Source organism: Pseudochaenichthys georgianus, chromosome 3, assembly GCF_902827115.2.
Source record: "Pseudochaenichthys georgianus chromosome 3, fPseGeo1.2, whole genome shotgun sequence".
Classification (NCBI taxonomy): Eukaryota; Metazoa; Chordata; class Actinopteri; order Perciformes; family Channichthyidae; genus Pseudochaenichthys; species Pseudochaenichthys georgianus.
The window spans coordinates 9633046-9655944 of record NC_047505.1 but is presented as its reverse complement, the minus strand read 5'-3'; the positions used below and the strand labels follow the sequence as shown (position 1 = coordinate 9655944).

The 22899-nt window shown below is 42.6% G+C and overlaps 1 protein-coding gene across 1 annotated transcript in view; it reads left to right on the top strand.

Moving 5' to 3' along the window:
* The window catches only part of LOC117462450 (neural-cadherin-like), a 575403-nt gene that overhangs the window by 340213 nt on the left and 212291 nt on the right, over positions 1-22899 (top strand). Inside the window, 6 exon segments of the mRNA XM_034104697.2 lie at positions 6214-6334; positions 6584-6746; positions 8435-9103; positions 10572-10763; positions 11700-12143; positions 22442-22772. Coding sequence (XP_033960588.1) covers positions 6214-6334; positions 6584-6746; positions 8435-9103; positions 10572-10763; positions 11700-12143; positions 22442-22772 — 1920 coding nt within the window.

The following is a 22899-nucleotide window of genomic DNA, read 5'->3' as shown; positions in this document are numbered from 1 at the left end:
TTGTTCAAGGATGGCATGTTTTTTATTGAAACGTTTGTTTGCCTAAAATGAATGAAAATATGTTTTGTGTTAAAGGTTTTCAACCTAAATGACTAAATGAGCATCAAGAGGCTGCAAGAAGCTGAATGAAGCAACAAGGAATCTGCATCACTCAAATAAAGAGGAAAAGATTCAAGTCTGAGTTGTCCCATGTGTCCTTTTGGAAAGAATCGAGCCATTTTCAAGCGTAGGCAGGAGTCGATCAATCAAACCCAATCACAACTTGACGATAATAAAATGGCAGCTCCACACAACTTTTTGGGAGTTTTACGGGGCGTGGTTTGCAATCCGCCCAGCCAATCAGACATAGGAACCGTTTTCTCCCACGAAAGTCCCTGCTCTCTAGCAGGGACGGAAAAGGGATGAAAAGGTTCTCATGAACTAAATGTAGTTCCGGGTTGCGTTTCGATAATCCAAAGATCAGCTCCTAAAGTCTAACCCTATCTCCTATTCCTTGACCTCTGAGTGAAACGTCACGGGGTTAAGGGATAGTGGATAGGAGAATTCAAAAGGACTTAGGAGAAGAGACTGCGGTACTTTAGAGCAGTGGTTCTCAAATGGGGGTACGCGGACCCCTAGGGGTACGTTGTAGTACTGCAGAGGGTACGTGAGATTTATTTTATGTTAATGGGGGGAAAATAACATAATTAATGCATTTAAACAAACTACTAATAGTAGATGAACTGCTTTATTCAAAGGTTTACAGTAACTCTGGATAATACAATGGGAACATTAAACGGGGTGCTCTCTTTTCCTCTCCCTCTCCTGACAGCCCGTCAGTCTCGTGCAGCTCGCTGAACCTGTAACAAGTGACCCGACAGTAAAGAATAAATATATGTATAGCTAGTTCCAGAGTAGATAAACTAGCTAAGTGTGTTAGGTTTAACGCTTGGTGTATTTTGCTCCGCTCAACGGTCCGTCACAGCGGCGGAGCTGTGATCATGCAGAGCTGCGTGTTCTCCGTCAGCAGCAGCTGATCTGATCTCTCTCTCTTGTCCGGTTAGACTTCACTCGCGTTTATGTCCAAATCTATCAGATCTAGCTAGTTCTAGTTAATTATATGACTGCCTGCTTATCAAAGGACACCTAAACAATAAGCGTTGCTAAGCAACGGTGTGTGGCTGCAAAGTATAGCTCAGCATTATGCATATAAAATGCTCATATTTTTTTCTCTTTATTCCCCACGCCCCAAAATAAATAAATATACCAATTTTAGGAAAGGTGATGAAGTTTGAGCAGTGTGGGTTTTATATGAACAGAGTTACACATATTTCAAAACGCAAAGTGGAATAAAGTTATTACACTTACACTGAGGATCTTTGTCATTCTGACAGGGAGGCAACTGCAGAACTGCAGTTGCCTCCCTGTCAGAATGACAAAGTAAGTACAACTTATTAAAAATATCAGTTCAATGCAACGAATGTCGTCTCAGTGTTATTGCATGGTGTTAAAATTGGTTTGCCATGAATTCAGTGATGGATTGTAAACATTTGAAATGTAGCATTTAAGTGTTTCTCAGTTACAAGGTTGTTGTTTTAATAAATCAGACACTGATGGTGCAGCGCTGTGCTGTACCTCTTAGGCATTTTGTCCCAAACAAATGGTTTTTGCGCTGATCAGGGTTACTTGGCAGCATTTATTTCAAAGGGGGTACATTATTGAAAACAGTTTGAGAACCACTGCTTTAGAGAATCCGACTGCACTTTCACTATCCGACGTGTTTATGATGCGCCAGCGGACGTCATTGTGTGCGTCTGCTGCTGTGGGGAAACCACAGTTTTCTATACAGCGGACTACAACATGGATGTTTAATAAGAACGAGGGACTACTGTAAACTCATCTAGAGACTCTGCACCGTGCTCTGATGCTGCTGCTTTGCTTTATGAACGTGGACAACAGAGAAGCATATTCTTCATGACCAAAGTTGGAATTGAAATAAAAAAGGAAAGTGAAACTTATGCTCGTCACCCTCTCCCTCCGGTCCACATTAATACCAATGATCCCAATACGTATGATTGTATGAACTATGAAAAAATACAAAATGTATTTATTATAAACGTTAGTCCTTAACATCTATCACTGTGTATATCACCATTCAAACATCTTTTAAAAGTTGAACAAACTCCACACAGCTCAGTGAAGACTGAGAAATGTTGACTTTATTTGATCATTTCAGTAAAAACTAACGTTCATATTTCTCTTTTTGATTATAATACAAAGCACTGGCAACTTACCACATACGTTTTAAAATGTATGCTTAATAAGCACCGTAACTTTCACGATATCATTTTCACTCGGTTAGGAAGGTTCCTAAGCTAAATGGACTATTGGAACGCAACCCCGGATTCTTTTGGTGTGAACGCGACATTTCGGAACTATATCGGAACTAAAGTGGGAAAAGTACTGCGGTGTGAACGCGCCTAATGTGTTAGTGTTTTTGTAATGCTACTTACACTTGTGAGTATATCTGATGAGATTTTAAGATGTTTGTGCAACACCATGCAAAAGGTGACACATACTGTGTTATATTAAATTATGTACTTTCACGTTGATTTCCACAGTTAATGACTTTATCATGTGCATGTCAAAACACAGAAATGCTTCTCCCCTGTAAGAACGATCCTATTGACGCTTGAAATGGTGTTTTCACTTCACGCAATTTAATTATAGCACAGTTTCAACACCAGGAAATGTGATGTGCTGTACAAAAAGAACATTTAAAGCATTGAGATGATGCATTTTAAAAAACATTTTAAAACTTCAAGCAAATACGTCTGTTTGAAAAAAAAGGAAGTTGTACAAGGTACAGAACATCTGAGAGAAAGTCTCCCACTTTTACGAATTTCCCAGATTATTATTATATTTCTTATTCTGATGTTCCCAACCACTGTTAATTGCTTCATCACATGCACTTTAAAACAAAGGAAAGACTTCAAATACAAATGTAAAATAAAATACTTCCTGTCTTGTATCGATCTTATTGACACTTGCAATGCAATTGGCCGTAGTATTGATATGTTCACATCCCATTTGTCTTGCTTAATAGCCTCTTTATTGCTGAGCATGGCCTGCGTATTGTGTATCTCCGCATACCCCTTTGTCAAAGTAAACGCCATCAAATCTAATTCCATCACATTCCTCTGCTGCGTTAATTGAGCTAAGGCCCTTTTGCCGCAAATGGAAGACACTAGAAGTTATTCAGGAACACAACCTGACAACAGCATTGAATGTTAAAACTGACATGCCGTAGACACTTTTCATCGTCAACTCTAAGGAGAGCTCAGTGTTGTTTTCTAGACAGTATGGTAATGAGGCTGTGGTAAATTAAGCTTGTGCACACATCCAGCAGTAAATGCAGAGTGTACATGCTTCAGCACACAGGACCTCATACTATAGGTACCCACTGTGAAGTCTCTGGGGATTTTCTGCTGTTTGAACCCATCCGCCATTAACACACTTCTACTGGTTATAGCCTGAGCCATCCAATGTCTCTCTTGCTCTACAGAGGGCCGCATCTGACAGAGAAAGCTAATGCATAACATTATTACCAGTGTTTCAGAGACGATCGCTCCGCTAATGGTATATATTTTGAGACTAGTATGTGCCTTGTGTTTTTCTCTAGCACACGTAGGCGATAAGTGGACTTTGCTCCCGTCTTTCTGGATCCATATTACACCTTTAAAAAAACATGCCTGCAAGAATAACTCTACAGTGTTTCAAGCAGATTATAACTCATTATAAGCTATTAAGGCCTTTATTATGATCTTCTGGTTCATATGTGTTTGTGGTGTGGTCGTTGTTTGCTTTAAGTAAAGTAAAGACATTTTTGGTCTATAAGCAGATATCTTACAAGCTGGCTATGAAATCACTATAGGTGCTCAATGTAAACATAAGAAACATGGTTTATCTAAAAAGTAAGAGAGTGACCAGCGATTCGGAAGTATTATGATATTTGAGCTTAAAGGTGGGGTACTAAGTTTCAGAAACCGGCTCGAGATACACTTTTTGTTATATTCCATGGAATGCTCTTAACATCCCGATAGCAATGAATATCTTAAGTGCTTTGACAAGAAATCCATTAAAAAATGTCATCTGTAGAAGCCGTAATACTGTAAAAAGTACAACCAATCCTATGGCCTACCTGCCTGTCAGCCTTCCATCGAGGCACAAACTTATCTCGTGCCCTCATTGGTCATGTGCACGTTCGTGTGTGTTGGAGGAGGGGCTCTAAAAGGAAGTGACAGATTTTCTCCGGTTGTGTATTTACAAATTCTAGCGATCTCGAGCCGGTTTCTCAAACTTACCTACCCCACCTTTAACATTTTAACATCAGGTATAATTTAGTAATAACACATTTTTACATTTTGGCTTGCACCCTATTTTAATTACATAGGCCTAACAGATTGACCTTTCCAGTAAGAATGCACTAATGAATAGAGCTGGTTAGGATCTGAGAGCCTGCCAATATCCCTCCTTACAAAGATTAAGTTTTGATATATAACAAGGCGAGACACTGGGCTGTTATGGCCAGAAGCAAACGTCAGCCAATGACAGAAAAGACAAAACCGTGTACCCCTCTGAGGACTGAATAGCTTCTCTCAAAGCCTTGCACTCCCTTACACTTTCAAAAGGCATCCACTAACTTGGTAGAGTTATTTTCAGAATATGGCTAGTACTTATAGATGAACAAAAACATCAAAAGGGAAATAGCACATTGTTCGCGACTGGGGCTAGAGGGGTTTCTACAGCAGACAACGACAACAGAAAATGTCCCCACTTCATCAGACGAGAGAACATTTGGGGAAGTAGGTGGCTCTTATTTAGCCGTCAAAACTACTGTCAAAACTCCTAGCCACTCTTCTTGTCTCTACCAGCTCCTAATACAACTATATTTTCGTCTAGATACTGCACATGAGGCATGTGTAGACTCCGGTCTTAAAATCCCCACAATGCTTTGCGCACGGGCCAATTTCCCCAAATCTGTGGCGGAAAATGTAAGGCGGGGCCTCTCATATGACGCACACCTGCACTTGCTCGCCTGTTCCACTCTTTTTTTTTTTCGAATGCCAGGAAGGATTCTTGCCTCGCTTCTGAAGCAAGACGCTCAGAAGATATGTGCTACCAAGCAAGCATGCTTTGACAAAAAATCCATAAAAAAATGTCATCTGTAGAAGCCGTAAAAAGTACAACCATGGCCTACCTGCCTGTCAGCCTTCCATCGGGGCACAAACTTATCTCGTGCCCTCATTGGTCATGTGTGTGTTGGAGGAGGGGCTCTGTAAGGAAGTGGCAGATTTTCTCCGGTTGTGTATTTTCAAATTCTAGCGATCTCAAGCCAGTTTCTCAAACTTACCTACCCCACCTTTAACATTTAGTTATATGTTAATATGGTAATTGTTATAAAGAATTATGAGAATGTATCAGTGCATTTACAGTATCCTATGCAAAGCTACAGGTGCACATATGTATGTATAATGCTTTATAGACATGGGAGTTATGGAAAGTTTGACCAAACTGTAATCTGTAGGGTTATAATTTTCAATTAGATATTTATCTCAATTTGAGGTTGAATAAACCGATGTACATTATTTTATTTGTATTCTTTGTTTCCAAATATGTTCTACTTTGAAATGGGAATTGTTACCTGATGTTGATTATGTAATATACACGTGACTGTTGAATGTCAGCTCTTCGAGTTGTTTTTGGATTGTGTCTGGTGTGAAATCGAAGAGATGTTTTGGTCTGAGAGCAAGGATGCTAATGAGTTGGCGGATCTCTGACTGCTATTCCAATGCAAACGGTGTGGGATTCACCTTAGTGAGGGCAGAGGCTGCTTGTTCTTTAATGACCGCTAACCATCACAACAAACCAAACCCTGGATATCTGATTTGACTCTGCCAGCTAAAGCAGATTGATGCTATCCATCTCACTAAATGGAGACTGATTGGTGGATTGGCAGAAACAGACGGCAAAGGATTAGATGGGGACTTCCGAACCACCAGAGCTCTTTCCTATTACAAATACAAGATATAAGCTTCTGGCCTTTTATATATGTGTTCATACCATGGCTCCAATACCACACGAATGTGTATGCATCGTATGACACTTGCAACTAAGACTAATTTATACAATCTGTCATGCATTCTTTAACCTCCATCTTTTCCTGTTCTGCAGGTGGAAACGCTAAGCTGCGCTACCAGATCACGTCGGGGAACACGGGAGGGGTGTTTGATGTAGAACCAGAGGTGGGCACTATCTTCATCGCCCAGCCGCTGGACTATGAACAAAACAAAAGGTAGGACACACTCCAGGGTACAATCCTTCGAAATATTAATGGTTATTTTTCTACTCAAGTTCAAATATGTTGTGTTATTTCCCCTGTTGTATTACTTATTTATTTGTGTTCCTGGCACTATATAAGTTTGAAACTCAATTTCTGATACAATAGTTTAAGAGTTTAAGAACATTTCAAGTAAGTGTTTTTACATAGCAATTGGCTTCTTACTTTGTGGAAGCTCCTGACAAAGCTGATACTCCTGCTCAGGTACAAGCTCCATGTCCTGGCTTCAGATGGAAAATGGGAGGATTACTCGACTGTGACGGTGAACGTGGTCAACAAAAATGACGAGGCTCCGGTGTTCACCGTTAACGAATACTACGGCAGCGTTACAGAGGAACTGGACGGATCACCGGTGTTTGTGTTGCAGGTACTTTTCAAGTTCACATTCAGCTGAAAGGTACACTTTATGAGAGGCTTTGCAATACTCTGTTTACTGCGCATATTTCCTGTGTTATCACCAAGGTGCAACTTCTGGGACTAAAAAGGGAAGCCACCGAGTATAGCCAGACTTCTCTTGATAGAAAAGGTCCCGATTCTGTAGAAGTCTATGAAGAAATGACACTACTTCTTACATTAAAGCTTTAAACTCCATTTCGGATACTTCAAATCAACAATAGTTGAAGAGGTAAAGGACATTTCAAGTAAGTGTTTGCACAAAGCAAGTGGCCTCTTACTTTGTGAAAGCTCCTGACAAAGCTGATACTCCAGGGCTGGCTTCTCTTGATGAGAAAGATGTCAGGTTGTGTAAAGGTCTACGAGAAAATGACCCTACTAGATAACTCTGAATTTGTTCTTACCATGATTATTACATTAACTACTCTATAGATAGCCAGCAGGGAGCGACTTCTCTAGTTGAAAAAGATTCTGTAGAAGTCTATGCACAAGATGACCCTACTTCTCATTTACCTCAGTCAACATTTTCCTAAGGGATTTATGATCTCAATTGCTAGTTTAAAAGCTTCCTCAATACAATAAGATGTTCAGTTTGCGAATAGTTGTTAAGAGTAAAAAAGACTATGAGTGTATACTTAAGTTTGTGACCTTCAACTCTTTTAAAATGTTTGGTTTTAAGTTTGCGAAAGTCCTTTGAAACATTTTGATCGATCCCCTGCTAAATGTTTTCTATAAGCGGTTGATTGAAGGTCTGTCAATTAATAGAAATAGCCAAAGAATAAAATGCTTTTATGCAATTCTGTCTGAAATGAAGAAACATATTGAGTTGTATAAGAATGCAATGTCTAGCATGCTTAGCAACAGTAACAAAGTGGAAGTGGAGCTTTGTGAACAATCAATTGCAAACAGAACTGAAGGCCTTAGAATGAAGTTTCACATTATGATCAATGTTCTAGCCTTGAAAATATCTTAAAGCCTTACTTATTTGTACGAGTACAAACCATTTCTGGACTTGGCTTCAATCCGTTTTGCATTATTATGTCCTGCGTAGAAAGAGTCTTAAGTATCATCTTTAATCGATTTTTAGTTATCATTCATTGCATATGTTGTCGCTGGATGTGGAAAGGTTGCAGCTTTCCCCCTGAAGCTGTCTGTCCTTCTTTAAATCGCTTTCTTTGAGTTAAGCTGATGTTCTTTCCATTGCCACAGTTAAATACATCTAGTTAAGATCGGTTGGATACATCACTCTGAATGTGTTCTTATAATTATTTAGCTCTATTGCATTAGACAATATCGCGGCCCTGCTTCTCTCTACGTATGTAAGAGCACATCTCTCACTCTTTTAAAGCTAATTTTGTCTCGACATCACACTGCAATTACCGCTGTGCTAAATTGAACCATCTCTGGGCTGCCCAGGGTGTAATTGCGGTTGATGTGTTGAGTGAGAAGAAGCAGTCAGGAAGAAGAGAGGTGGGGGTGAGGAGGTTGGGTTTCTGCCAGGCTTACCTACCGGAGACTTTACTAACTACACAGAGATGCTCTGAAGTGCTTCCAGTCAAGACATCACACCAAGTCAGCAGCATTTCAATAATTAAATAGTGGAGAAAAAGAAGTGATGACCCTCTCTTCACCCTCTCTGTTGCTGTGTGTTTGATATTGTAGGTTACAGCATCAGATCCAGATAAAGACGCTGACCAGGAGGCCCTGCGCTACTCTCTCCATGGCCAGGGTGCCGAGAGCGAATTCATAATCGATGAGGTCACAGGGAAGATCTACGCCCAGCGGACACTGGATCGCGAGGAGCGTGCCGTTTGGCGTTTTGTCGTCTTGGCCACGGACGAGGGCGGCGAAGGTCTGACGGGCTTCACCGACATCATCATTAATGTGTGGGACATCAATGACAACGCGCCCATCTTCACCTGCGCCCCGAGCTGCCTCGGAGACGTTGCGGAGAACTCGGTCGTGGGGACGTCGGTGATGGAGATGACGGCCACCGATCTGGACGACTCGGCGGTGGGCCAGAACGCCGTGCTCTCCTACAGGATTACCGGGAGTTTAGACGCCACAGACGTGGAAGTGGGAGGAGTGCCCACCTTCTCGGAAATGTTCACGATCAATCCCACCACTGGGACCATCACTGTGGCCATGGGAGGCCTCGACAGAGAGCAGGTGGAGTCCTACCTCCTGGTGGTGGAGGCCAGAGATGGCGGAGGGATGACGGGAACTGGAACTGCTACCATTCAGATCAAGGATGTGAATGATCACGCTCCGAGATTCACGGATCGCTCCTGCATGACAAGGATCTCTGAGAATGCAGAGGTCAATGCAGAGGTGAGTCAGAACTATAGATAAAGACCTCCACTAGGGCCAACGGTGGACCCTCATGCTGGTCTCATTTTCCAAATTAGGAAGTCATTCTTCTGACTTTAGTGCATTCGTGTGCTTAGTGTGAAAACAACAAGGGTTCTAGTAAGAACAGTTGTTGTATTCGATTGATCAGAGCATTTTAAGAACATGTTGACATCAGTTCTTGAATTGTTGCTCCTACTTGAAGGGCGGATACAGGATGTATTAACAAACTCATTTTTCCAATTTGCTCACTTGAATGGCCTTTCTAACAATGTTAGCGAAAGCGAAACATCATTTGTGTTCCGCCCTGAGATTTGGGTCGCTCCAAAATTGAAGGGTTTTTTCCCTTGGGCCATGCTACAACCTTCCAGCAAGTTTCATAACACATCGGGGCCAAACAGGCAAGGAGACAGTCATCCCAAGCTCCAAACATAACTTGGCAGGGGGTAACAAGAAAGAAAGAAAAAGCATTTTGAATGCTTGGACCTATTTTCCATAGAAGAGCTGTTGCAGCAACACATCCTCACTCCCAGTTCGGCCTATGTTGACGTTATGTCAAGTCCCCTGTGTCGGCTTTTTCCAACGCAAGGGGGGGGGCTTAGCGTCCATGCGGGGGGGGAGGGGGGACGCGGTGGACCGGTTCAAATCCAGTTTTGGACAGTCTGCCGTGGTTCCATCCCATTTCAAGTGCTGTTCGAGAATCGGCGTAACCCTCGGAGCACACTCTCCAATCACAGAGCTTGAGGACTATCACGGGTTTGTCAAACAGAGCACATGGTGTAGTCCAAACGATAGCTGGGGATTCTGGGTAGTGTAGTGTCTTCTGCCATCCTTTACTCCGAAAAATAATTTGTTTTCTCCGAATCGAAGGGGAAAAATACAAAAGCATTGCACACAATTTAAACCAATCAATGTTTGTGTAATTAACAAGGATAATCTGGTGTTTTTTAGTCGATGAGTAGTGCAGATATCACTGTAAAATCAATCGACAGTAAGGGGGAATACTTACATCCGGGTGTACAATTCTCCGTTATCCAATGAGAATGGACGCTCACATTGCCTTTAAGGGCAGCCGACACAAACGAATGCCGTGCTTCCATGAGCGTCCATAGAAGCATATGGACATCCCGGAAAGCTGAAAATGGACGCTAAGGCCCCCCCCCTTGCGTTGGAAAAAGCCGACACAGGGGACTTGACATAACGTCAACATAGGCCGACCTGGGAGTGAGGATGTGTTGGTTGCAGCCATATTTAATCGTCTGACTAAACAAAGGGAAACATAATAATAAAAAAACACAGAGTTTTTCTATCTTCACAAATCTGAATACACATCAAAGGGATATGTTTTCCATCACTGCAGATATGTGCAGCTGCATTCCTTTTTAGCTTTATTTTTTAATTTTTTATTTTTAATCCCAATTATTCACATGATGTTTTTGCTTGTTTGAAGGTCCTGGATATTGTTGCAGAGGACAGAGACACTGGAGGAAATGCCCAGCTGACCTTCAGTGTTGTGGCTGGAGACCAAGAGCAGAAGTTCTACATGGTGAGTCACAAGCAGGAGCAGCGCGGCACCCTGAGGCTGAAGAAACGTCTCGACTATGAACGACACAGCGAGCAGAGGTTCAACCTCACACTGAAGGTATGTGGCAGCTGTTCCTGAAGGTTACTTTAATTCTGCCATTCAATCAGAGAATGTCACTTTGCTTTTGTGGAAGGTACCTTCAGTGATGTTCAGCATGTGTGATGGGGATAAAGAGAAAATAAGAAGCCAGATGATGACAGTGCCGTGGTATCAGAATGTGAAATGGGTTTGTAATTGGAATCTGATGTCTGAGTACTTTTACATGTGGTATGTCTCTGGAAAAGTTTGAGCAATTGTGGAAACTGATGGAAATAAATGTTTTGGGAAATGTTTCGAGCATTCGCCTCATTAATTGTTTTGTTCACTATTCTAAAACCCCTCAAATCAGCCTGTCAGTGCCTCTGTCAAAGCGAAGATGCAAGACTTTCTCGTGAGGAGAACTCTAAAGTCAGTCACAGAAGTTGTCACATGTCAGCTACAGACAAGAACTCTAACGCTTCCAGAGACAACTTTTCATATTTGAGGCAGTGAGAGGAAGCTGTTGGGAAAGTACCAGGAATCATCTGCAGAATACTGTTACATCTTGCAGTTCTTCTTCCTATACTGCTTTAGAACTACAGTAAATACAGTAAATCATTTTCTTTTGATTAAGTAATAATACCACTGTGAAGATCTCACCTAAGTAAGTACAACGTTTAACATCTAAATATACTAGCAGCAAAAGTAAAAGTGCTACCTAACAACAAATATAAGATCATTATATAACATCTGATATATTATTTGATTACAATAATTAAGAAAACAAGACAATCCTCTGTCCACAACCTTTGTTTCAGATAAGGAAATGATAAGTATAAAAAGTACGAAATGGAGACTAAAGTACCTTAAAGTTGTAATTTAGTACATTACTTGAGTAAATGTACTTGTTGACTGTACTTCAGTTTAATTTCAGGGTACTTTGTTTGAGTTCTTGAGACTGTGCACCTGTTTCAGGTTGAGGACCTGGACTTCTCCAGCCTCCTGCACTGTGTGGTGGAGGTGGAGGACTACAACGACCACGCTCCCGTCTTCATTCCTCACCTCCTGTCTCTGGCCCCTCTCCCTGAGGACATCAGCGTGGGGACGAGTGTGGCCCGGCTGGTGGCCAGCGACTCTGATTCAGGCCAGAACCGCGAGATCACCTACACCCTGACAGAGGACTCGGACCCCGAAGGGCTCTTCACCATCGACCAGTCGGGTGTTCTCTCCGTGGCCCGGCCTCTGGATCGAGAGAAGATAGCACGGCATTCCTTGGTTGTCATGGCAACGGACCATGGGGTTCCACCTCTAACAGGCAGCGCCACTGTCCAGCTGCCACTGTTGGATGTCAACGACAACGGACCGGAGTTTGAGGCGGCGTACTCCCCAGTGGTCTTTGAGAACGTGGCAGGCCCACAGGTACGTTTGGCTGGGTCTGATGTCAAGTCAACATGCTGATACGATCCTGTGCTGTGGTTAATAGAAAGCTAGAAGAAGAATGTTTTTTCAGGTAAGGGATAACATGCAGCACACTGCAGCATTACAGTCAATGGAAACCCAGGGAGGGTGGACTAAGAAGGATAGGATGGCTTTCTAAGTACAAGTAGTCCATTTTACTGCAACTACTGCAACGTAACTTAAAATGACTGCAGCACTGATCGAGGTTTCCTGACCCGTAACTGTCCGTCTGTTACCCGTGTTCCCCATTTAACCAGAACTGTCACAGTCCATACCATCTTCATGTTAGTGTTTACTTCCTGTCTGCTTTTTTCTATCGTTCCCTTTAGTGTTTACTTCCTGTCTTCTTCTGCTAAATGATCTGTCTTCCAGCTCTCTGTCTTTCAACCTATTTTCTTCTCTTGTGCTCCTTTATTGTCCTTTTTTAGTTTTGTCTAGACATCATGAATTCAACGTTTCAAGCTCTCCACAAATGTAAAGTGAACAAACTAAACTAATGTATTTTTTTACCACAGCTGATGTATTGCTATGACTACAAATAGTCTCTTGTTTAGAGTGTTTTTAGAAAGTGTCTGATATCGGAAAAAAGCAGACGGCTGAATGTCTAGATTGACCAATTAGAATTAAGATGTCACCTTTTACAGTGAATGAAACAATCAAACCTTTGTAACCCACGCTCTTCCTTCTTGTTTAGGTAGTACGGATGAACCAAACGTCGACTCTCCTGCGGGCTGTGGACCGGGACTCCCCAGAGAACGGTCCGCCCATTCACTTCACAGTCCCCCCCGAGTATCGCCATAGCAATGATTTGTACCTCCAGGACAACCTAAACGGCAACCGCCACTCTAACGGCTCTGAGGACGTTTGACCGCGAGCGCCAGAAAGAGTTCCTCATCCCTATTATCATGAGTGACAGCGGCCATCCAGCCAAAACAGTGACCAGCACCTTAACCGTGACCATCGGGGACCAGAATGATCACCCACATGTGGCGGGGGAGAAGAGGATTTTCATCAATAGTCACAGAGGTGAGATCTCCAACTTCAGGATGTACCGTTCGAAAACACAAGAAAAAGAACTGATTTCGCTACATTTCTCTAACTGGTCTTAATCAAATATATTTAGGTTTGAGGTGATTGTCAGTCTCTGTAGGTGAAAGTGATTCTGCCAGCCAATGAATTCCTAGTCAGACCTCGGTAATTAACGCTCACAGGCACACACCATTTGTATTGTTCCTTTCACCTCTGCCTCAACCACCCACTGTCGCCACATTAACTTTGTCCAGATGATCGGCTGTTAGTCGCAATGACTCCCATGGTGCTATCCTAAGGGTCACGAAGGCAAGTTGACATTCATTTAATCACAGCTTTAATGTTTATTCGCCTGGAGCTTATTTTCTTTGAGTTTAAGGATCTAACACCAACCACTTACTCCAGTATCTGCTCTCAGACTGCAGTCTATTTGTATCACAAAAAGCCTGTGCCACATTTCCAGGATTTTGAATTAAAAAATAAATTGTTTGGCAATAATTTAAGCAATACATGATGTCTTTATTGGGCATACACAACAGGATGAAATACACTTTAATACATACAATAACAATCAGAAAAAAAAATTCATTCTCCGTGTGTGTTGGAGGAGGGGCTCTAAAGGAAGTGACAGATTTTCTCCGGTTGTGTATTTACAAATTCTAGCGATCTCGAGCCGGTTTCTCAAACTTACCTACCCCACCTTTAACATTTTTAACATCAGGTATAATTTAGTAATAACACATTTTTACATTTTGGCTTGCACCCTATTTTAATTACATAGGCCTAACAGATTGACCTTTCCAGTAAGAATGCACTAATGAATAGAGCTGGTTAGGATCTGAGAGCCTGCCAATATCCCTCCTTACAAAGATTAAGTTTTGATATATAACAAGGCGAGACACTGGGCTGTTATGGCCAGAAGCAAACGTCAGCCAATGACAGAAAAGACAAAACCGTGTACCCCTCTGAGGACTGAATAGCTTCTCTCAAAGCCTTGCACTCCCTTACACTTTCAAAAGGCATCCACTAACTTGGTAGAGTTATTTTCAGAATATGGCTAGTACTTATAGATGAACAAAAACATCAAAAGGGAAATAGCACATTGTTCGCGACTGGGGCTAGAGGGGTTTCTACAGCAGACAACGACAACAGAAAATGTCCCCACTTCATCAGACGAGAGAACATTTGGGGAAGTAGGTGGCTCTTATTTAGCCGTCAAAACTACTGTCAAAACTCCTAGCCACTCTTCTTGTCTCTACCAGCTCCTAATACAACTATATTTTCGTCTAGATACTGCACATGAGGCATGTGTAGACTCCGGTCTTAAAATCCCCACAATGCTTTGCGCACGGGCCAATTTCCCCAAATCTGTGGCGGAAAATGTAAGGCGGGGCCTCTCATATGACGCACACCTGCACTTGCTCGCCTGTTCCACTCTTTTTTTTTTTCGAATGCCAGGAAGGATTCTTGCCTCGCTTCTGAAGCAAGACGCTCAGAAGATATGTGCTACCAAGCAAGCATGCTTTGACAAAAAATCCATAAAAAAATGTCATCTGTAGAAGCCGTAAAAAGTACAACCATGGCCTACCTGCCTGTCAGCCTTCCATCGGGGCACAAACTTATCTCGTGCCCTCATTGGTCATGTGTGTGTTGGAGGAGGGGCTCTGTAAGGAAGTGGCAGATTTTCTCCGGTTGTGTATTTTCAAATTCTAGCGATCTCAAGCCAGTTTCTCAAACTTACCTACCCCACCTTTAACATTTAGTTATATGTTAATATGGTAATTGTTATAAAGAATTATGAGAATGTATCAGTGCATTTACAGTATCCTATGCAAAGCTACAGGTGCACATATGTATGTATAATGCTTTATAGACATGGGAGTTATGGAAAGTTTGACCAAACTGTAATCTGTAGGGTTATAATTTTCAATTAGATATTTATCTCAATTTGAGGTTGAATAAACCGATGTACATTATTTTATTTGTATTCTTTGTTTCCAAATATGTTCTACTTTGAAATGGGGAATTGTTACCTGATGTTGATTATGTAATATACACGTGACTGTTGAATGTCAGCTCTTCGAGTTGTTTTTGGATTGTGTCTGGTGTGAAATCGAAGAGATGTTTTGGTCTGAGAGCAAGGATGCTAATGAGTTGGCGGATCTCTGACTGCTATTCCAATGCAAACGGTGTGGGATTCACCTTAGTGAGGGCAGAGGCTGCTTGTTCTTTAATGACCGCTAACCATCACAACAAACCAAACCCTGGATATCTGATTTGACTCTGCCAGCTAAAGCAGATTGATGCTATCCATCTCACTAAATGGAGACTGATTGGTGGATTGGCAGAAACAGACGGCAAAGGATTAGATGGGGACTTCCGAACCACCAGAGCTCTTTCCTATTACAAATACAAGATATAAGCTTCTGGCCTTTTATATATGTGTTCATACCATGGCTCCAATACCACACGAATGTGTATGCATCGTATGACACTTGCAACTAAGACTAATTTATACAATCTGTCATGCATTCTTTAACCTCCATCTTTTCCTGTTCTGCAGGTGGAAACGCTAAGCTGCGCTACCAGATCACGTCGGGGAACACGGGAGGGGTGTTTGATGTAGAACCAGAGGTGGGCACTATCTTCATCGCCCAGCCGCTGGACTATGAACAAAACAAAAGGTAGGACACACTCCAGGGTACAATCCTTCGAAATATTAATGGTTATTTTTCTACTCAAGTTCAAATATGTTGTGTTATTTCCCCTGTTGTATTACTTATTTATTTGTGTTCCTGGCACTATATAAGTTTGAAACTCAATTTCTGATACAATAGTTTAAGAGTTTAAGAACATTTCAAGTAAGTGTTTTTACATAGCAATTGGCTTCTTACTTTGTGGAAGCTCCTGACAAAGCTGATACTCCTGCTCAGGTACAAGCTCCATGTCCTGGCTTCAGATGGAAAATGGGAGGATTACTCGACTGTGACGGTGAACGTGGTCAACAAAAATGACGAGGCTCCGGTGTTCACCGTTAACGAATACTACGGCAGCGTTACAGAGGAACTGGACGGATCACCGGTGTTTGTGTTGCAGGTACTTTTCAAGTTCACATTCAGCTGAAAGGTACACTTTATGAGAGGCTTTGCAATACTCTGTTTACTGCGCATATTTCCTGTGTTATCACCAAGGTGCAACTTCTGGGACTAAAAAGGGAAGCCACCGAGTATAGCCAGACTTCTCTTGATAGAAAAGGTCCCGATTCTGTAGAAGTCTATGAAGAAATGACACTACTTCTTACATTAAAGCTTTAAACTCCATTTCGGATACTTCAAATCAACAATAGTTGAAGAGGTAAAGGACATTTCAAGTAAGTGTTTGCACAAAGCAAGTGGCCTCTTACTTTGTGAAAGCTCCTGACAAAGCTGATACTCCAGGGCTGGCTTCTCTTGATGAGAAAGATGTCAGGTTGTGTAAAGGTCTACGAGAAAATGACCCTACTAGATAACTCTGAATTTGTTCTTACCATGATTATTACATTAACTACTCTATAGATAGCCAGCAGGGAGCGACTTCTCTAGTTGAAAAAGATTCTGTAGAAGTCTATGCACAAGATGACCCTACTTCTCATTTACCTCAGTCAACATTTTCCTAAGGGATTTATGATCTCAATTGCTAGTTTAAAAGCTTCCTCAATACAATAAGATGTTCAGTTTGCGAATAGTTGTTAAGAGTAAAAAAGACTATGAGTGTATACTTAAGTTTGTGACCTTCAACTCTTTTAAAATGTTTGGTTTTAAGTTTGCGAAAGTCCTTTGAAACATTTTGATCGATCCCCTGCTAAATGTTTTCTATAAGCGGTTGATTGAAGGTCTGTCAATTAATAGAAATAGCCAAAGAATAAAATGCTTTTATGCAATTCTGTCTGAAATGAAGAAACATATTGAGTTGTATAAGAATGCAATGTCTAGCATGCTTAGCAACAGTAACAAAGTGGAAGTGGAGCTTTGTGAACAATCAATTGCAAACAGAACTGAAGGCCTTAGAATGAAGTTTCACATTATGATCAATGTTCTAGCCTTGAAAATATCTTAAAGCCTTACTTATTTGTACGAGTACAAACCATTTCTGGACTTGGCTTCAATCCGTTTTGCATTATTATGTCCTGCGTAGAAAGAGTCTTAAGTATCATCTTTAATCGATTTTTAGTTATCATTCATTGCATATGTTGTCGCTGGATGTGGAAAGGTTGCAGCTTTCCCCCTGAAGCTGTCTGTCCTTCTTTAAATCGCTTTCTTTGAGTTAAGCTGATGTTCTTTCCATTGCCACAGTTAAATACATCTAGTTAAGATCGGTTGGATACATCACTCTGAATGTGTTCTTATAATTATTTAGCTCTATTGCATTAGACAATATCGCGGCCCTGCTTCTCTCTACGTATGTAAGAGCACATCTCTCACTCTTTTAAAGCTAATTTTGTCTCGACATCACACTGCAATTACCGCTGTGCTAAATTGAACCATCTCTGGGCTGCCCAGGGTGTAATTGCGGTTGATGTGTTGAGTGAGAAGAAGCAGTCAGGAAGAAGAGAGGTGGGGGTGAGGAGGTTGGGTTTCTGCCAGGCTTACCTACCGGAGACTTTACTAACTACACAGAGATGCTCTGAAGTGCTTCCAGTCAAGACATCACACCAAGTCAGCAGCATTTCAATAATTAAATAGTGGAGAAAAAGAAGTGATGACCCTCTCTTCACCCTCTCTGTTGCTGTGTGTTTGATATTGTAGGTTACAGCATCAGATCCAGATAAAGACGCTGACCAGGAGGCCCTGCGCTACTCTCTCCATGGCCAGGGTGCCGAGAGCGAATTCATAATCGATGAGGTCACAGGGAAGATCTACGCCCAGCGGACACTGGATCGCGAGGAGCGTGCCGTTTGGCGTTTTGTCGTCTTGGCCACGGACGAGGGCGGCGAAGGTCTGACGGGCTTCACCGACATCATCATTAATGTGTGGGACATCAATGACAACGCGCCCATCTTCACCTGCGCCCCGAGCTGCCTCGGAGACGTTGCGGAGAACTCGGTCGTGGGGACGTCGGTGATGGAGATGACGGCCACCGATCTGGACGACTCGGCGGTGGGCCAGAACGCCGTGCTCTCCTACAGGATTACCGGGAGTTTAGACGCCACAGACGTGGAAGTGGGAGGAGTGCCCACCTTCTCGGAAATGTTCACGATCAATCCCACCACTGGGACCATCACTGTGGCCATGGGAGGCCTCGACAGAGAGCAGGTGGAGTCCTACCTCCTGGTGGTGGAGGCCAGAGATGGCGGAGGGATGACGGGAACTGGAACTGCTACCATTCAGATCAAGGATGTGAATGATCACGCTCCGAGATTCACGGATCGCTCCTGCATGACAAGGATCTCTGAGAATGCAGAGGTCAATGCAGAGGTGAGTCAGAACTATAGATAAAGACCTCCACTAGGGCCAACGGTGGACCCTCATGCTGGTCTCATTTTCCAAATTAGGAAGTCATTCTTCTGACTTTAGTGCATTCGTGTGCTTAGTGTGAAAACAACAAGGGTTCTAGTAAGAACAGTTGTTGTATTCGATTGATCAGAGCATTTTAAGAACATGTTGACATCAGTTCTTGAATTGTTGCTCCTACTTGAAGGGCGGATACAGGATGTATTAACAAACTCATTTTTCCAATTTGCTCACTTGAATGGCCTTTCTAACAATGTTAGCGAAAGCGAAACATCATTTGTGTTCCGCCCTGAGATTTGGGTCGCTCCAAAATTGAAGGGTTTTTTCCCTTGGGCCATGCTACAACCTTCCAGCAAGTTTCATAACACATCGGGGCCAAACAGGCAAGGAGACAGTCATCCCAAGCTCCAAACATAACTTGGCAGGGGGTAACAAGAAAGAAAGAAAAAGCATTTTGAATGCTTGGACCTATTTTCCATAGAAGAGCTGTTGCAGCAACACATCCTCACTCCCAGTTCGGCCTATGTTGACGTTATGTCAAGTCCCCTGTGTCGGCTTTTTCCAACGCAAGGGGGGGGGCTTAGCGTCCATTCGGTGGGGGAGGGGGGACGCGGTGGACCGGTTCAAATCCAGTTTTGGACAGTCTGCCGTGGTTCCATCCCATTTCAAGTGCTGTTCGAGAATCGGCGTAACCCTCGGAGCACACTCTCCAATCACAGAGCTTGAGGACTATCACGGGGTTTGTCAAACAGAGCACATGGTGTAGTCCAAACGATAGCTGGGGATTCTGGGTAGTGTAGTGTCTTCTGCCATCCTTTACTCCGAAAAATAATTTGTTTCTCCGAATCGAAGGGGAAAAATACAAAAGCATTGCACACAATTTAAACCAATCAATGTTGTGTAATTAACAAGGATAATCTGGTGTTTTTTAGTCGATGAGTAGTGCAGATATCACTGTAAAATCAATCGACAGTAAGGGGAATACTTACATCCGGGTGTACAATTCTCCGTTATCCAATGAGAATGGACGCTCACATTGCCTTTAAGGGCAGCCGACACAAACGAATGCCGTGCTTCCATGAGCGTCCATAGAAGCATATGGACATCCCGGAAAGCTGAAAATGGACGCTAAGGCCCCCCCCTTGCGTTGGAAAAAGCCGACACAGGGGACTTGACATAACGTCAACATAGGCCGACCTGGGAGTGAGGATGTGTTGGTTGCAGCCATATTTAATCGTCTGACTAAAACAAAGGGAAACATAATAATAAAAAAACACAGAGTTTTTCTATCTTCACAAATCTGAATACACATCAAAGGGATATGTTTTCCATCACTGCAGATATGTGCAGCTTGCATTCCTTTTTAGCTTTATTTTTTAATTTTTTATTTTTAATCCCAATTATTCACATGATGTTTTTGCTTGTTTGAAGGTCCTGGATATTGTTGCAGAGGACAGAGACACTGGAGGAAATGCCCAGCTGACCTTCAGTGTTGTGGCTGGAGACCAAGAGCAGAAGTTCTACATGGTGAGTCACAAGCAGGAGCAGCGCGGCACCCTGAGGCTGAAGAAACGTCTCGACTATGAACGACACAGCGAGCAGAGGTTCAACCTCACACTGAAGGTATGTGGCAGCTGTTCCTGAAGGTTACTTTAATTCTGCCATTCAATCAGAGAATGTCACTTTGCTTTTGTGGAAGGTACCTTCAGTGATGTTCAGCATGTGTGATGGGGATAAAGAGAAAATAAGAAGCCAGATGATGACAGTGCCGTGGTATCAGAATGTGAAATGGGTTGTAATTGGAATCTGATGTCTGAGTACTTTTACATGTGGTATGTCTCTGGAAAAGTTTGAGCAATTGTGGAAACTGATGGAAATAAATGTTTTGGGAAATGTTTCGAGCATTCGCCTCATTAATTGTTTTTGTTCACTATTCTAAAACCCTCAAATCAGCCTGTCAGTGCCTCTGTCAAAAGCGAAGATGCAAGACTTTCTCGTGAGGAGAACTCTAAAGTCAGTCACAGAAGTTGTCACATGTCAGCTACAGACAAGAACTCTAACGCTTCCAGAGACAACTTTTCATATTTGAGGCAGTGAGAGGAAGCTGTTGGGAAAGTACCAGGAATCATCTGCAGAATACTGTTACATCTTGCAGTTCTTCTTCCTATACTGCTTTAGAACTACAGTAAATACAGTAAATCATTTTCTTTTGATTAAGTAATAATACCACTGTGAAGAATCTCACCTAAGTAAGTACAACAAGTATTAACATCTAAATATACTAGCAGCAAAAGTAAAAGTGCTACCTAACAACAAATATAAGATCATTATATAACATCTGATATATTATTTGATTACAATAATTAAGAAAACAAGACATCCTCTGTCCACAGACCTTTGTTTCAGATAAGGAAATGTATAAGTATAAAAAGTACGAAATGGAGACTAAAGTACCTTAAAGTTGTAATTTAGTACATTACTTGAGTAAATGTACTTGTTGACTGTACTTCAGTTTAATTTCAGGGTACTTTGTTTGAGTTCTTGAGACTGTGCACCTGTTTCAGGTTGAGGACCTGGACTTCTCCAGCCTCCTGCACTGTGTGGTGGAGGTGGAGGACTACAACGACCACGCTCCCGTCTTCATTCCTCACCTCCTGTCTCTGGCCCCTCTCCCTGAGGACATCAGCGTGGGGACGAGTGTGGCCCGGCTGGTGGCCAGCGACTCTGATTCAGGCCAGAACCGCGAGATCACCTACACCCTGACAGAGGACTCGGACCCCGAAGGGCTCTTCACCATCGACCAGTCGGGTGTTCTCTCCGTGGCCCGGCCTCTGGATCGAGAGAAGATAGCACGGCATTCCTTGGTTGTCATGGCAACGGACCATGGGGTTCCACCTCTAACAGGCAGCGCCACTGTCCAGCTGCCACTGTTGGATGTCAACGACAACGGACCGGAGTTTGAGGCGGCGTACTCCCCAGTGGTCTTTGAGAACGTGGCAGGCCCACAGGTACGTTTGGCTGGGTCTGATGTCAAGTCAACATGCTGATACGATCCTGTGCTGTGGTTAATAGAAAGCTAGAAGAAGAATGTTTTTTCAGGTAAGGGATAACATGCAGCACACTGCAGCATTACAGTCAATGGAACCCAGGGAGGGTGGACTAAGAAGGATAGGATGGCTTTCTAAGTACAAGTAGTCCATTTTACTGCAACTACTGCAACGTAACTTAAAATGACTGCAGCACTGATCGAGGTTTCCTGACCCGTAACTGTCCGTCTGTTACCCGTGTTCCCCATTTAACCAGAACTGTCACAGTCCATACCATCTTCATGTTAGTGTTTACTTCCTGTCTGCTTTTTTCTATCGTTCCCTTTAGTGTTTACTTCCTGTCTTCTTCTGCTAAATGATCTGTCTTCCAGCTCTCTGTCTTTCAACCTATTTTCTTCTCTTGTGCTCCTTTATTGTCCTTTTTTAGTTTTGTCTAGACATCATGAATTCAACGTTTCAAGCTCTCCACAAATGTAAAAGTGAACAAACTAAACTAATGTATTTTTTTACCACAGCTGATGTATTGCTATGACTACAAATAGTCTCTTGTTTAGAGTGTTTTTAGAAAGTGTCTGATATCGGAAAAAAGCAGACGGCTGAATGTCTAGATTGACCAATTAGAATTAAGATGTCACCTTTTACAGTGAATGAAACAATCAAACCTTTGTAACCCACGCTCTTCCTTCTTGTTTAGGTAGTACGGATGAACCAAACGTCGACTCTCCTGCGGGCTGTGGACCGGGACTCCCCAGAGAACGGTCCGCCCATTCACTTCACAGTCCCCCCCGAGTATCGCCATAGCAATGATTTGTACCTCCAGGACAACCTAAACGGCACCGCCACTCTAACGGCTCTGAGGACGTTTGACCGCGAGCGCCAGAAAGAGTTCCTCATCCCTATTATCATGAGTGACAGCGGCCATCCAGCCAAAACAGTGACCAGCACCTTAACCGTGACCATCGGGGACCAGAATGATCACCCACATGTGGCGGGGGAGAAGAGGATTTTCATCAATAGTCACAGAGGTGAGATCTCCAACTTCAGGATGTACCGTTCGAAAACACAAGAAAAAGAACTGATTTCGCTACATTTCTCTAACTGGTCTTAATCAAATATATTTAGGTTTGAGGTGATTGTCAGTCTCTGTAGGTG